General features: G+C 41.3%; 1 protein-coding gene across 6 annotated transcripts in view; it reads right to left on the reverse strand.

The window, feature by feature from the left end:
• The window catches only part of TJP1 (tight junction protein 1), a gene marked incomplete at its 5' end in the record, with an annotated part of 157,411 nt that extends 143,879 nt beyond the window's left edge, over positions 1 to 13,532 (reverse strand). For 3 of the 6 annotated variants that reach the window (XM_083871029.1, XM_083871028.1, XM_083871027.1), the window contains 2 exons: positions 4,468 to 4,600; positions 13,366 to 13,532. In XM_083871029.1, the coding sequence (XP_083727155.1) occupies positions 4,468 to 4,600; positions 13,366 to 13,532 (300 nt within the window). The remainder of the gene's footprint in view (positions 1 to 4,467; positions 4,601 to 13,365) is intronic. The other 3 variants (XM_083871033.1, XM_083871031.1, XM_083871032.1) reach the window with 1 other exon arrangement.
• Positions 13,533 to 15,090: the final 1,558 nt, after the last annotated feature.

Raw genomic sequence — 15,090 nt, forward strand, 5'->3', positions numbered from 1 at the left:
TTTGTGAAATTATTCCTTGGATTTTAACTCCAATGGATTTTAACTCCAATGCAAATGGAAGTACACTGGAAATTTTCTGCTTTGCTCCAGCTGCAGGTTAACTGAACCTTGCTGTGTACATGTTCAGTGAGAGCAGGCTAGCACCAGCTGCCTCCAGCACTGGACTTGTTCATATTGGAAATAACTGCAGAGCTCTGATTTCCAAGACAAGCCCCTTTGTCCAAAGAGCTGATTTTAGCAGGAAAGGCTTAAATCCGTATTCCTTTAAAAATACACTTTTCAAGGTGCTGATTTCAGTAATTTCTCAAGTCCAATCAAAGAGTTACAAAACTAAATATGAAAAAAGGTATCTTAGACATAAAATCCATTATATGAGCTCCTTATAAAAGCTTTCAAAGTCTCCCTTTTGGTCATTCCCAGAAAACATCAGCACTGACTAAAAGGAAAAGAAGGGAATAAACCGGTTTCTCTGAACCTACAGATTGTAGGGTGGTCAGTGTTTGTAGTGCTATGAGACCTGCACAACATCTGTCACACAGGCAGCAACCACGAGGTGCATCCAAACCCCCAGAGCTGTCACAAGCCTCCCAAGGCAAGGAGGAGACTCCCGGGGCTCTATCAAGCAGGGCAGTCCCAAAATGCACCTGCATCCCAATGTGACCTTCAGAAGCCCTAGCATCAGTGCAGCACTTGAACAGCTTGAGAGCCATATGCAGCTAAAGAATCAAAGGTTAGTCACATCTTCCCTATTATTAGAAATAGATTGCAAGGTCCTTGAGAGTAAACACTTCATGTTTGCACAATGTACAATGTTAGTACAACAAAAGCCCTGTTGACGCATTGGGCTCATCAGTGCTCCTGCTATCTGGGGTAGCTTGTACAAAGCCAGGGTTTGTTTCAGAGTAATAAAGATTAAAAATATGGATGTAGTAGAACATTAATTAGTACAACAAGGCCAATCTACAAGGCAGTAGGTATTCCACATGTGCCTCCAAGAGCTGATAATGCTATTCTTTACCTTTTCTCCCTTTTTTTGCAGTGTGGACTAGGAGTTCTGCAACGTTTCTGGGTTGAAAATAACCATTTGCCAATATTCAACATAAAATACAGGCATATTTTTTTATACACACCACTAAAGCTGAATTTTTCACAGGCTAATATCTGGCACAGCACAGCACAATGATACTCCTTTAAAGAAGAACTGAAGGGCAATAAAACAGATTTGACTTAGTTTGGGTGAACAGGTGCTAATCTGACTAAGTGGTACTGCTAATACATGGAGAGGATAAAGAAAAGAAAAAGGGTGCAAGAAGTTGAAAACGGATACACATTCTAAGGGAGTTGCTGTGTTATCACTCTGTGGCTTAACATAATTTCATCACTTTATCTTCTCACTTGCTGCCTTAGCAAAATGGTAAAAGGAGGCATGACTTACAAACCCCAGCATCATCCACTTAAGACAGCAGAGGTATCACTAAGAAATAAAACTGAGATTTTGTCAGCAGTCCTGCAGACTCACCACTTGTAATCAGGAAGAACTTAAACCTTCTGAAGGGGTGTTGTGAGCTTAATACAGGTGAGCCAGGTATGGGATGTTAATACAGGTATGCAATGCACCAGCTGGGAACTGTGTGTTTTGACAGTCTCACAGAAATCATAGAATGGCTTGGTTTGGAAGGGACCTTTAAGGTCACCTCATTCCCACCCCTCACAATGGGCAGGGATGCCATCCACCAGATCAGGTTGCCCAGATCATCTGGCCTGGCCCTCAGCACTTCCAGAGCAGAGACAAACACCTGAGGCTTGCAATGGGTCACTGCAGCAGCAGGGCTTTGGACACTGAGGTTCCACAGGGAAGGACCTCTCTTGCACACCTAGGAAGATCACCCATACGAAGAGCCACAGGTATAACCAGAAGCCATTAATATCACAAACTTCATATTTTAGTAACTGCAGTAAACAACAGACTTGGCAGCATTGCCTTGCCCAGACAACCCTCTGAAGGCACCCATAGTAGTCCCTCCCTCTCTGTTGAAATTTTACACAGGCAAAAGGCTCTTCACTGGTTTTCCCCTCCCTTCCAAAGAATAAACCTATTTTTTAATGAGCCTCTCAGTTTAACACAGCTCCCACAACTTGTCCCCAGCCTCAGGTGAAGCCACAGTAAAGTAGTAAATAGAGCATTTTCATGCATTGAATTTTTGTATGGGCATACTGCATTGAAATGCAGAACTCCCCCGCTGAGGACACATTTATTCACCTGGAGAAAAGAAAGCGTAAGGTATTTTTTATGTCTTTCTGCTGTTAGGATTTGTCCTCAGTAAGAATTTGCTGAGTGAAACCTTTAAACAAAAGGTTTCCAAAAAAGATTATTTTAGGATGTACTTAGACATTACTTACTTTAAAGTGAAATCCAGCAACATTCAGAATTATTAATGGATCTCATTCTCATTACATGGTGAATGAAACCAGCAGTTCACTGGATGCTGTCAGCATATAAGTTATCCACACATTTAAATATGAAACTTTTCAACTTTGCTGTGCATAAAGTGAATATACTACAGCATAAAGAAGTTGTAAAGAGAACATTTGAAAAAGCTCCTTTGTGTTTTAATTTTTATTTTTAATTGTGTTTTGTATGCCAGTGCCTGAGTGTTTTTACTGGATGAAGACTCTTAACATGAAAAATGCTGAGTTCTGAGAGCACTCTTGAAAGACTTAGGCATACTAAATTACTCAATTACTTCTTTAAATCTATTTTTATCACAATTTGAGAACAATAAAACCTCAATTATACAATATCAAGAAATATTTCAGTACGATTCTAAATTATGTAGAACAAGAAAATTCATATTTTTAACTCTGATTTGTGTGTTTAGATATTTAATTCTGTATCATCCTTTAACATGAGACTTCAGAAAAAGTGAACTTCCTTTCCTGATCCTAATGATCAATACTTAGCTATTGATGTATGAATTTATACATGTACATACTCTACACATTTGTATGCTACAGATACAGACTTGCCCATTATTATCATCTCAAATCTCTTTGCAAAGGTTCTATGGCACGCAAGAAATTCTTTTTACCTTTGGCTATAATCTCTTTTTCTTTGAAGGCCCCAAGAGTAGAGATAGATTTAGATAAAACTCCTTAATAGGACCACACAGACGAAGACCCATATAGCAGAAGGAAATTTTGCTCCCTGGGGGAATTTGTAACCTTCAGCAGAGCAGTGATTACAGCAGGATCAGTGCTGTGACACCAGTGAGCACAGACACACCAAAGGCAGCAGGAATGAGGCAGCACAGCCCGAGCACAGCTCCCTCACACCCCCACAGCCAGGGCACAAAGCTGGGCAGGACTGGCCCTGTCCAAAGGTATCTGGGCACAAACAACACCCGACATCCCAAATCCTTCCCAGTAACTTCATTACTTCCTTGAACAGCAAACAACAAGCTCTTTGTCCCAAAGATAGCACTGCAAGGCTTCACAATTAGAAACAAAGCTGTCCTGAGGAAAAAAACACCAATTATGCTATTGGCATCATCTGTGAAAACATCCCACTGAAAGACAACACACTCAAACCACTGTTATGCCTTGAAGATGTTTCCCCAAACCCCATCTGAACATTTTAGTGATATTGTTTCTAGCACCATGCAATGCCAGACAATATCTTCACATCACTATTGATTTCTACATTTTAAAGACAGCACATATTTTTTAGCTCTTTCATCCTCATATTTCATAACCAATTTATAATTTAACATATCCTTTGACATTGCTTAAGTATTTAAAGAGTACATGATTCTAGTTTATCAGAATATAATTTGTTTTGACCAAATTCCCCCCAGTTAGTTGGGAGGTTGTCATGGCTCTTTACCATGATCTCATTGAAGTTTCTGAAACTAGAACACAAACACATCTACTCCCTAACCAAAGAGAAGAGAAAAGGAATATACCAGTAGTGGCTGATTGTAGCAACCTATCACCTGTGATATCAGCTTTCAAGTGCTACAAGCATACACATCTTTTAGAAAAATATAATTCATTTTCATTTATAGCCATATGCAACTGAAATATTTTTGGGGGGTTTTGTAAAAAGTAATGTTTGACTTTAAATGTAATTTCCAAAATCTCAATATAAAATTTGAAATCTTATTTTGTTTTTCATATTACTCCATTTCCAATCAATTTCTTAATCTTACACAGGCAACAACGCTAAAATTTGACATAGAAATTTCTATCTCATGGTTGCTGAAGATCAAGAATGTAGTTGTACATCACTAACTATATAAGTGACAACACTGCTCGTAATATTTGGCAGTATAGCAAGGCAATTAAAACATTAAGCACAATACCTTTGCTAATCAGATAAACAGGTAACCCAATGCAAGAAGCAAACTGCTTTATTAATAAGATACTCTGAACTTCATATAGGATAAAAGTAAAAGATATAGTACTTACAGTGAATTCACAGAAATCAATGCTATCAAGACTTTTGCTTCTGTGTATTCTCCCTTTTATTCTTCTTAAAGAGGGCTTTCCCTGACTTACACTACAGGTAGCACCATTGGGATTTTCGGAAGATGGAGTTACCCTGCCAAGCAAAAAGAGCCACATATCAGACAGAGAATACATTCTTAAAGCAAAAAAATTACAAAGGAAAATACATATATACCATACGATATATATAAAAGAAATGTCATTCTAAGTGACAGTTTTCAATCACTAAGTGCCAAAATAAGACCACAAGCATGTAGAAGTCTAGCTCCCATCAAGACCACACTGCTTGCAGTTCTGTCAAAAACATTCTGAAATTATCTTTTTGGTACAAAAGTGAGTAGAATCAGAAAAAAGACACATTATAGAAAAATATATTTAACTTCTGAAAATTTAAAAGTACTATTTTTCTTTATTTCTTCCGTGGAAACCCAAGTCCTGTGATACACACTGATGGCTGTCAGTTAAATCACCAGGAGGCCTGGCAGAATTTGGCTTTTGACCTTTTCCAGTTTGAGTGCTGATGGTGCTTCAGTTATTCCAGCAATGAGTAACAACCAACAATAATGACATTAATAGCATCTGTTCAAGTTATAGGAGTAATATATTAAGCAACTACACTGGATAAGGCTTTTCATCATATTATAATCTACACATAGTCCTAGGGGGAGTCCATAACTAAAATTTTTGGAGGAAGCAATCCATATTTCAATGAGCTTGTTGGAAATTGTTAATGAGCAGAACTAAATGGGGTTAACAATTAACTAAGTGTATTAGGATTAGTGAGCTGAGTATTTTAAATACAAAATAGTCCCTAGTCAGACTGGCACTTAGGAAAAGGAAAACTGTATTCCAGCAAATACACTCACCAAGAATTACCTAAAAAACTGAAGTCTTCATGTCCAGATTTACATTTATTTCATATTATTTCTCAGCTGCAGCCATAAAAGATTTCAAAAACTAGCTTAAACAATAAATTATATATTTTTGCATCTCCCTAGTCTTTGGAGAGCAGTTCAGTATTTCTCTCAAAAACCATTAAGATTCCTCTCACAAAAAATACTTTGGTATGTGTTTTATGTTCTTTTACTTAGAATTAACAGTTTTAGTATGCACACAAATGGTTGTCCAAAAAAGAAAGAAAGGTGGGGATGTCTTAAACCAAAACAGGGCATTGCATAGTGAGCCACACCAATTCCTGAAATACACAATTCCAAAAGCAAAATACAACAACTACATGCTGAATACTCTTTTTTGATTAGTGAGACTTCCAGGTCTACACAACATTGTGGTCAGGATAACATGCCTATGGGACAGTTAGGGAGAAATTGCTACAATATCCAAACTTAAACATTAAAGGAAAGCCTTTCAAATATTTTATTCAATTTATAAAGATAAAGTCCTTTAGGTTGTTTGTTTGTTTGTTTGTTTTAATTACTGCAACTACCAAATCATTATTTTCTTTTCAAATGCCTGATTTTTGGGGGTTTTTACACATGCACCCTGACACACACACAAACAGCTTGCTCTAAGTTCTCTAGATAACACAGTAATTTTAGATGGTTTAGATGGTTTCCCCCTTGGGTTATTGCCAACTTTAAACTGCAAATTTCTACCTGAAAACATAACTATAATATCTATACATCTTAATGACAATATAAAACCTCCTGCTGAGACTGCACTGGATATTTTTTTTTGTCTAATCATATATGGATTGAATTCTGAGAACCATTCCTGCCTATTACAGTAACATATTTGCTCACACAACAGAAACCTCAAGAACGCCGTGGATTCCCTGCTAAAATGTCTTCAGGAATTACCAGGACAGATCTCCAAGGAAAGACAAGTGCTCAGTCTGTATCTTGTTGCACAGACAGTGACATTTACAATGACAGCACGTTGCTATTGTGTGTGTGTCTCTTCTGAGCACTCCAAACATCTCTGCTCAAGTACTGAAATGAACACACTCTGTGTCCATGGCAAATGCAGATGCTGGAGCCCTCAGAGAGATCCATTGTTCCCTTATTGCCAGAGTCTCTGTTTATTCTCTCTAGAGGGAATCTTTGAGGGCTGCCTACTCCATTACTTATAATTTGGCTTAATTAATCTTCAAATGCACCTCTGATGAATTAAATGCTTGGCACATTAGACTTCCTCCTCGTACTTAATAGAAAAGATTAACAGCTGTAAGCTACACTGGGCTTTTCCTTATTTTGAATAACATTTCAAGCCATTTATTTTAGGGCCTTACCCACAAATGTGCATTTCTTTAAACTTCAAGTCTTTTAATGTTTTCTGATACTGAAAAGCCTTTATTAAAAGAAAACTACTTATATGGAAAAAGCCCAAACAAACACAAATAAAAGGCTAATCAAAGTTACACAGTTCTAACAAATAACTACACTAGTGATATGTTTTAAAGGCCTTTCTGTTTAGGAGCTTCACTCTCTACAGCCACTTGAAAAAAAGAACTTGCTGCCACTGGAATCCAGCTATCATTTCATTCTGCTGTTACTTGTTAGCTTTTAAGATACAGAAAAGTCTTTTTAAAGTTACATTTACCTGTCAAAATGTATGAGAAGGAATATCACAATTTATCTATTCCCTCCAATCCTTGATAAAATCATTAATTTCTAGATCTCTTTACAAGCAAATAAAGTATAATCTAACCAACCAAAGAAAAATCCAATCAATACCATTGATATTGGGAATTGGGCAGCTTTGCACTGTGCGTACACCAAAGGAAGGATCTGAGGCGAGATATCCACACTGACAGCATCACAGGGGGCTGCATTCTGTGGTTGATGAGGAAACTTAGGGACAAGCACAAACCAATTAACTATCAGCTTCTCTACTGCCTCCACTCCTCCCACAGTTTTAGCAAAGGGAAGCAATAACAGACCCGAGACAGACTTGGATCAATTCTACCCAGGCTTTGCAGAAAGCCGGATGCAGCAATGAGACTCTCAAGAATCCATTTCCAGTAGCACTCATGTAGCACTGCAACAGGAACTCCTTCAAATACTAGATATTTCCACAGTGAATACACCTCAAAAGCTTAGACTACAAAGTAGCAAAATAAACCCATGTGAGTGAAAATCCACGAGAAAAGGTCCAACGAGTTTTGAGATTGACTCGAAAGTAAATTATTAAAAAATCTGAAAACCATCTTTTTAAAATCCTTCTCTGTTTTGAATCATGCTTTGTGTTTCCAAAGTGTTCACTGTAGTCAGAGAAACAAACTTTATTCTTTCTAAGTGAATACTGAAACTATAATGCAGTACACCATGGTTCTGGCATCTGAACCTTAAGTTTAAAAAAATACCTATCAACAAAATTTGCTGCATCTGATTGCCTCCTTTCAACTTTTATTTGAATTTCTGAATACATATTAATGCAATATTAATAGCAAATTAATAATTGAATTGCTAAGTCACTGTAATACCTGCAATCAGGAGTATAGAGAAATTATCACAGGCTAAAGGAGAAAAATATGTAAGAGCTCTTTTAAAATATCTGCAGGCCATCAACTACTTTAAAGCAAGTACTCTTGAACAAAAGCCTAGGAATGATATGTACAAGGAAGTCTAGGGCTTCAAAAAGTGGAATATAGAATAAGGATCTTTGAAGGTAGTGAACAATTCCTAATGCCTTGCTTCAAATTTGCTGTTTCTGTTCAAATAATGTGTTTAATATTCTGGAAACATAACACCTTTTTAATGGCGCTCATCACAGGAATCCTAAATTAAGGCACCCAATTCATTAACTTTTGAGAAATTTAGTCAAGTAAAATTGAACCATGTTGTGTATCCCACCTGGAGTCTGAGGCCCTTATTTATTATCCACAATTCTTACAATGGTTTCATTGACCTTGACTGCTTCCTGATCATATATCACATTACATAACCATGACTCTAAATTATTTCTCTAGTTTGTAAAATAAGCAAGAACCCTAAACTTTCACTATCTGTATTCCACTGACAAGCACAGCAGTCTAACAAAACAATGTGCATCAATGGCTTCAAGGTGAAGTGTCATATCAAGGGCTAATGACTTAATACATATTATAATGGTATGAATATGAGTTTATGAATAAAGGTGTATTTACATTCCACTCACACATAATTACTATTTATAACGAATTTCAATATTATCTATTTTTTTGCTGTTAAATTATGTCTGAAATTACTAATGTCGTCTTAATTTCTAGACAGACCAGTTACAGTGAAAATCCTTCAAGAACTTCATACTCTCTTTTTGTTCAGAGTTCTGAACAATTTTATAAAAGTCAGCATCAGGATGTTTAAAAAACGTGTCTTGAAATGACACATTTTCTGTATTTGTTTTCCAAGTACAGTATTAGTGCTAGAGTTAATGCAGAGTGGACAAGGTTTTGACAACTATGCAGCCTCAACAAGACTTCTAATGGTGACATAACTATTACACTTTCCATACACTGCTAGCTGCCTGCCCATAATAGAAAGAAAACATTTAAGTTCTTGTAGCAACATGGAAGGCAAACTTCTCAGAAACTTCTGCCCCTAGTAGCTGCACAGATCTCAGCTGAGAGATGTATAAAAATTCCCACCATTATTATACCTCCCCTGAGAAGCCAGGCTTCCTCAGCACCACCAAAAGTGAGGACACAGGCTGGGCTCAGCTCAGTGTGACCACTGGCTGCTGGCTCAAACACCAGACTGGAAAAGACGAAATTTCCTCCTGCTGATCAGACTGGAAATCCTAACAATTCTAGTTACTCAATATTAATATTTGTTTGAGAAAATAGAAGGCGAGTTTGAAACAATGCTACAGACACCACTATGCTGCTGCTATGCTGAATTCTTGTGCACCTCTGCAAGTATGTTGATTCTAAGGATGGTATCCTGCCTCCTTCAGGAAAAAAAAAAATATTAATGAATTTGCAAGATAAATAATGGGCTAAACTGAAATTTTTATCCTAACTTCAAACAGTATTAACTGGAACCAGCAATCAAAAATGGAAAATATCCATTTTGATGATCTGTACTTTTCCGTAAAGTTCTGTAGAAACACCAAGAAGATCAATCTTTGATGGTTTTCTTTCTCCTACATTAAGGTGACATTTTTCATTAGTTAATTATACTAAATATGATACTACTTGGAACATAAACAAACAATGGCACTGCTCTCCCTAGGGATGGTCCTAATGATAAAACAGACACTCTTCACTCTAAGCCTGGGCTTCTACAGCCAAGACCCAGCTTAAATACAAAGACTCTGAGACAACAAAGCATTCAGATCAGTGCTTAATGCCAGACATGCTGGTTACTCCTCACTGATTTCAAATAAGTTTACTCCTACACTTGAAAATAAATGTGCCTGTGCAGTATCTTACAAGCAGCAGCTATCATTTAACATTCAGGCTTCTATATCACACAGTCTTTTAACAACAGCACCAAACAGGGGAACTGGATCCTGTCAAAATTCAAATTCTGCACTGCATCTGCATTATTTTCTGTAACCTAGATTGCCTCAGACAACTACCAATCATTCTTAAAAGAATGTAAATATGGAATAGTCCCAGCCATTTCCATAATCTCCCCCAATGAAAACTTATCACTGAGCTTTTTTGCCTTTTTTCATGATGCTGCACTCCCCTGCACCAAGGGGAGCAGCAGGGGTGTTCAACAAAGCACAGGAACTCTTTCAGAGCAAAGGCAAATGCTGTAAGAAACAGAAGAAAATATCAGTGAGAAGAATTTTTAGAATGGATAGGATATCCTGTTGGGGGTTTAGTTGTTGTTTTTTCTTTTTCATTTGTTTATTTATCTACCCACTACTTTCTCCTTGCGGCACAGAAACACAATAATAACTTTGACAAGAAATTATGGTCTAGCTGTGTAGCTCCCCTTAATAATGTGATTTAGCATTTCCCTATTGTAAAAGGACTCAGGTTGCACATATTGGGATTTCAGTAAATATTTATTAAAATTCACTATTTTTAAACTACTCCCAGTTGAGCTGTCAGTTTTTTCTTGACCACCTTTGCAGTCCCTGCTGCACTCTACCTGTACTAGCAGAGTTATGATGGTGGGTTTGCATCCAAATACTGTCCCTCCAGCAAGAGGATTAAAAACATCCTACTCATCTCGTTTAGTCTCCTACATATTAGATTACAACACTGCACACACAGAGGAAAGGGTCTGAATCAGCAGTTCAGGACTCCAGCAGCTTCCTCCAGCATTGAGTCCAAAACTACTGCCCCAAGTAAACCTCATCATAAAATGATAAACTCCACACAAAGCAGGTTTCTGTCTCCTCCAGCCCCCACTGCAAGCCTGTGGCACAGCTTCCTTCTCTCTGTTTAACCCCTGGTTTATTCTTAGCCACTTAATGACTATTTATTCTTAACCCATCACGAGACTTAGGTATTTTCATTTGTAGCTCTGCTTCCATGCATCACAGAACAGACTTACATTTTGGGTGGGGGGGGAAGCAGGAGAAAACTGGAGTGACAGATGCTCTCTAAAGAAATAAAATATTGCTGTTACCTTTTTCATTTTCTTTCAGTAGGATTCAGGTGGATTATCTCCACCAACAAAAGGATGAGTATTTTAACCCTTTTTTATTAAATTATGTCTTTGCTTCCACTTAGAATAAAGATTCACACATCAAAGAGCTTATGAATCGCATGGGTTAAACAGAATTTTTTAAGTTTTTAAAAATAAGCAAATAAAAATAGATTAAAAACACCCTCTGACTGTAGACGGACTTGATTTATATGTTTCCTTAGGTATTTTTGAGATTTCCAGTGATACAGTATTTGATTATGCTTTTGGTTTATGTATTGTAAATATACACAAATATTGCATTGATTTGAGTAACAGCAACATACTTTCTCTCTAATGTTCAGATTTTCTTAATGCATTATTTGATACAGATTATGCCCAAATAAGAAAAAATTAACGTGACAAAGTATCTTTAAGCATTTCTCTAAGTGCATCAGAAAATAGTATTTCATCCATAAGCATAAAATCTATCCATTCAGATAATGCCTAATGCTATTAAAGTTCTTAAAGAAAATGAGAATACATATCATGTCACCCATTAATAAGAATATCCCAGAGATATACTTTCGAAGCTGAAGTAATTCACACATCTCCCTAAAATTAAAAAAAAAAAAAAGTTTGCTTTATTTTTCTTTAACACTTTTAGTCAAATCTTCACACAGCATTGCATTGCAGCAACATGATGTCAAGTTAGAAACGTTATGAAATGCAATGCTTGTGGTACGTATCAGTGTGGAGCCACTATAATATTTTGCTGCACCGCAAAAAGCACAGAATGACACCATGAAACGACAATATAGAGCTGATCTCACTCCAGCTGAGGACAAAGTAGGAGTTGATTTGGGTCCTTTCAGATGTACTTTTAAAGCATACAAATATATATTTAGCTTTCCCTTAATATGCCAGCAAATCAAACACTTCCAAGAAGGAACACGAAATATTAAATAGAACAACTGTCATCATTACATATGACAGTTGTCCACAATTAAACTTCTCAAAAGGTGTAACACACAACTGCATCCACTGCTGCACACAGACAGGAGTGGCAGTTGGGAAAAATAAAACAGGTATTGTACACTTTATGTACCTTACATAATCAGAATCAAAGCCCCAAATACATTGTAAAAACCTCTGATTAAATGTAATAAAACTTATCTGCATGACAACATATTTTTGTCTAAAACTTCATTTGAATTTTTTTCATTTCAATCAGGATGAAGGGATTCATCAAACTGTGTTCTGTCTGATCTGGAACTAATGACAGAAAGCTTACTAGTTCCATATTATGTTTCTTCAATTGATACATTTTCCTGACACTGTCTATAGTAACTGAAACTGTGGGGAAAAGCAAAGTTAAAAAAAAAAAAGAAACATATTCTACAATCCATGTCAGGCCCATTTTTGCTACAACTGCTGACATGAAAATATTTTTATTTGCGAACTATCTATGTTTAAATAAAATGTCCTATCATGCCTTCTGTGACACTACTCTGCTCCACTAGGACTAGGTGAGCACAGTGAAAGAAAACTCTACGACCACTGCCACCTAAATATCCCTACTGGATTTTTCACAGGTAAGAAATTCTGAGTGTACAAATCTGTGACTGGTATCTCCCTCTCAGAAGATGTGACAAGTTCAGTGATGGTTTGTCCTGGTGATGCCACCCGTCCCGGCGCTGCCATGGAGCTCGGGCGGTGCTGCCCGCCCACGGGTGATGGCTATTGCGGTGCCACCCGCCTCTCGTGCCCTACTCACCCACATTACACCGCCACACTTTAATACATTTTTCATAACGCGTTGTTGATTCATCCAGAAAAATCAGTTCAGCACACAATCAGCAGGCACAACAGGAGCGGGAATCAGTGAGGGGAAACGCAGGATTTAAGGAAAATGGACCGTATTTGAGCAGCACTACCCCTGGCTCATTGATCTATGAGACCTGCGTGTCCCTGCTGGCGTTTCCCGGGTACACCTGTCAGCGGCAGGGGCAGCAGGGGCAGCAGGAGCAGGGCCGGGGCGGGGGCACACTGCTCTCCCCGGCCCCCGGGCTGTCACGCACAGGAGCCCGCGCTGCCATTGCCGTGTCCCCGCGGGAGCGGAGCCTCTCCGGCCCCTCCTGCGCCGGCCCGGGCGCGGACAGCTCCGCCGCCGCCTCCCGGGTTTCCGTGGGGCTGCCGGCGGCTCCCCCGGGATCTCCGGTGCCCGCCCGGAGGGGCAGGCCGGGTGTGGGCTCGGCGCCCCCCGGGACCCCCCGCCCGCCCGGCCCGGCCCGGCCCGGCCCGCAGTGCCCGCGGCCCGTTTGTGCCTACTCACCACAGCTTCCTCTTTAAGGGCATCAGACTGCCCCTGTTGGAGGCGGTCACCCCTATGGCCATCTGCAAGACAGTCAGGTATTTCTGATACTTCATTTTGCCGTCGCCCCCCCTGTCCCTGCCTCGTCCCCGCCGCCGCCACCGACAGAGTCTCTCCAGCCGCTGCATGCAATCATCAAATTTTTATTTCCAGGCATCTGCCGTCCCTGCGTCGCGCTTCTTCCCCTCCTCCTCCTCCTCCTGCCGCGCTCCCTCTCTCTCTGCCCCCCCGGCTCACGCTCTCCTCCTCCTCCTCCTGCCGCACTCCCTCTATCTCTGCCCCCAGCTGACGCTCTCCTCCTCCGCCTCCCGCCGCGCTCCCGCGATCCCCGCTCCAGCTGACGCTCTCCTCCGCCTCCCGCCGCGCTCTGCCCTCCCCCGGGCCCGGCTCCTCTCCTCCTCCCGCTGTCGCACTCCCTTCCCCGCAGCCCCCCGCGCCTTTCCCCGGCCCCGCCGCCCTCCCTCTCCCCGCCCGCCCCCGACCAGGCCCCCGCCTCGCCCTCTCCTCACCTGGGCTATCTGCGGGCGGCCGCCGCCTCCCCTGGCCCCCGGGGCGACCGGGCCTTCCCCACCATCCCCGCCATGCCCGCGGGCCGCCGGGGCGCTCCCGGCCCGCTGCCCTGCCCGGTTACCGGGGGTATCCCGCCCCCGCCCTGCCCGGTTACCGGGGGTATCCCGCCCCCGCCCATGAGGCGCGGCCCCCGCGCTGCCCTCCCGCCATCAGCGGCGCGCCATGGCCGCAGCACTGCTGCCCGCGCCTCGCTCTAATCCCATTAGCGCCTCGGGAGCCCCGTGGTATTTCCATCGCCCTCCCGGCTCACGGTGCCGCCCGTGGGGTGGCAATAACCGGGCCCCGGGGCAAACGCCGCACCGCCCGCCGGGGCGGCCCCGCGGGGGGAAGGTCAGCGGGAGGGTGGGGTGAGATGAGGCGAGGATAGGTATACGGGTGAGCTGAGGATGAGGGCGGCAGCAGTGCCGAGGCCAGGGGGGACAGCGCATCCCGGTCTCCCGCAGGAAGGGCGGCTGGGAGGCAGCTCCAGGTCCCGCAGGACCATCCCGAGCACCTGCACGGGCAGCCGCACCTAAAACCCCTGGGGAGGCCGCAGGGAACAGGAAGGCCACCCCTTTTTTATTTTCTCGTTTCCGTGTGAGCAAAACAACTGAAGTGTGTTTGAGAATCATGTGATAAAGCCAAACGAAAAGTATTAAATTATTTTAGAGGGGTGTCAACCTTCTGGATGCTTAAGCACACAGAGCTGAGCACGTCACTGTGTCGTGGCCTCAGGTGTGACACACTTGTCATGGCTTTAATCTGTCCTGTGTCTTCCTCCTCAAGCTCAGCACTAACAGCAGCAGAAGACAGTGGTGACTGAGAAGTGCATTTGGAATAACACCTGGTTACAGTTCTAACATCTGGTACAGTACAATCAGACCCTCAGCACAAACATCCCTGAAGTGAGGGGTAGCACCAGCTGGACACGTTGGTCAATGGTGGTGGGAAATACTTTGGCCTGGGATACCCTGTTTGAGCATGCAGGAGGATATTCTGCAGAGTGCAGACAAGAACAAATCCATGCTGAAGTGACAATTTGTCATAAAGTTGCTATAACATGAATAGTATGAGTTGTAATCCTTACCGAGAGTCGAGGTCCTAAAGAGGTACTGTCAGCTAGGAAGAAATAATGTG

Source organism: Zosterops lateralis (genome assembly GCF_965231275.1).
Source record: "Zosterops lateralis genome assembly, chromosome: 13".
Taxonomy (NCBI): domain Eukaryota; kingdom Metazoa; phylum Chordata; class Aves; order Passeriformes; family Zosteropidae; genus Zosterops; species Zosterops lateralis.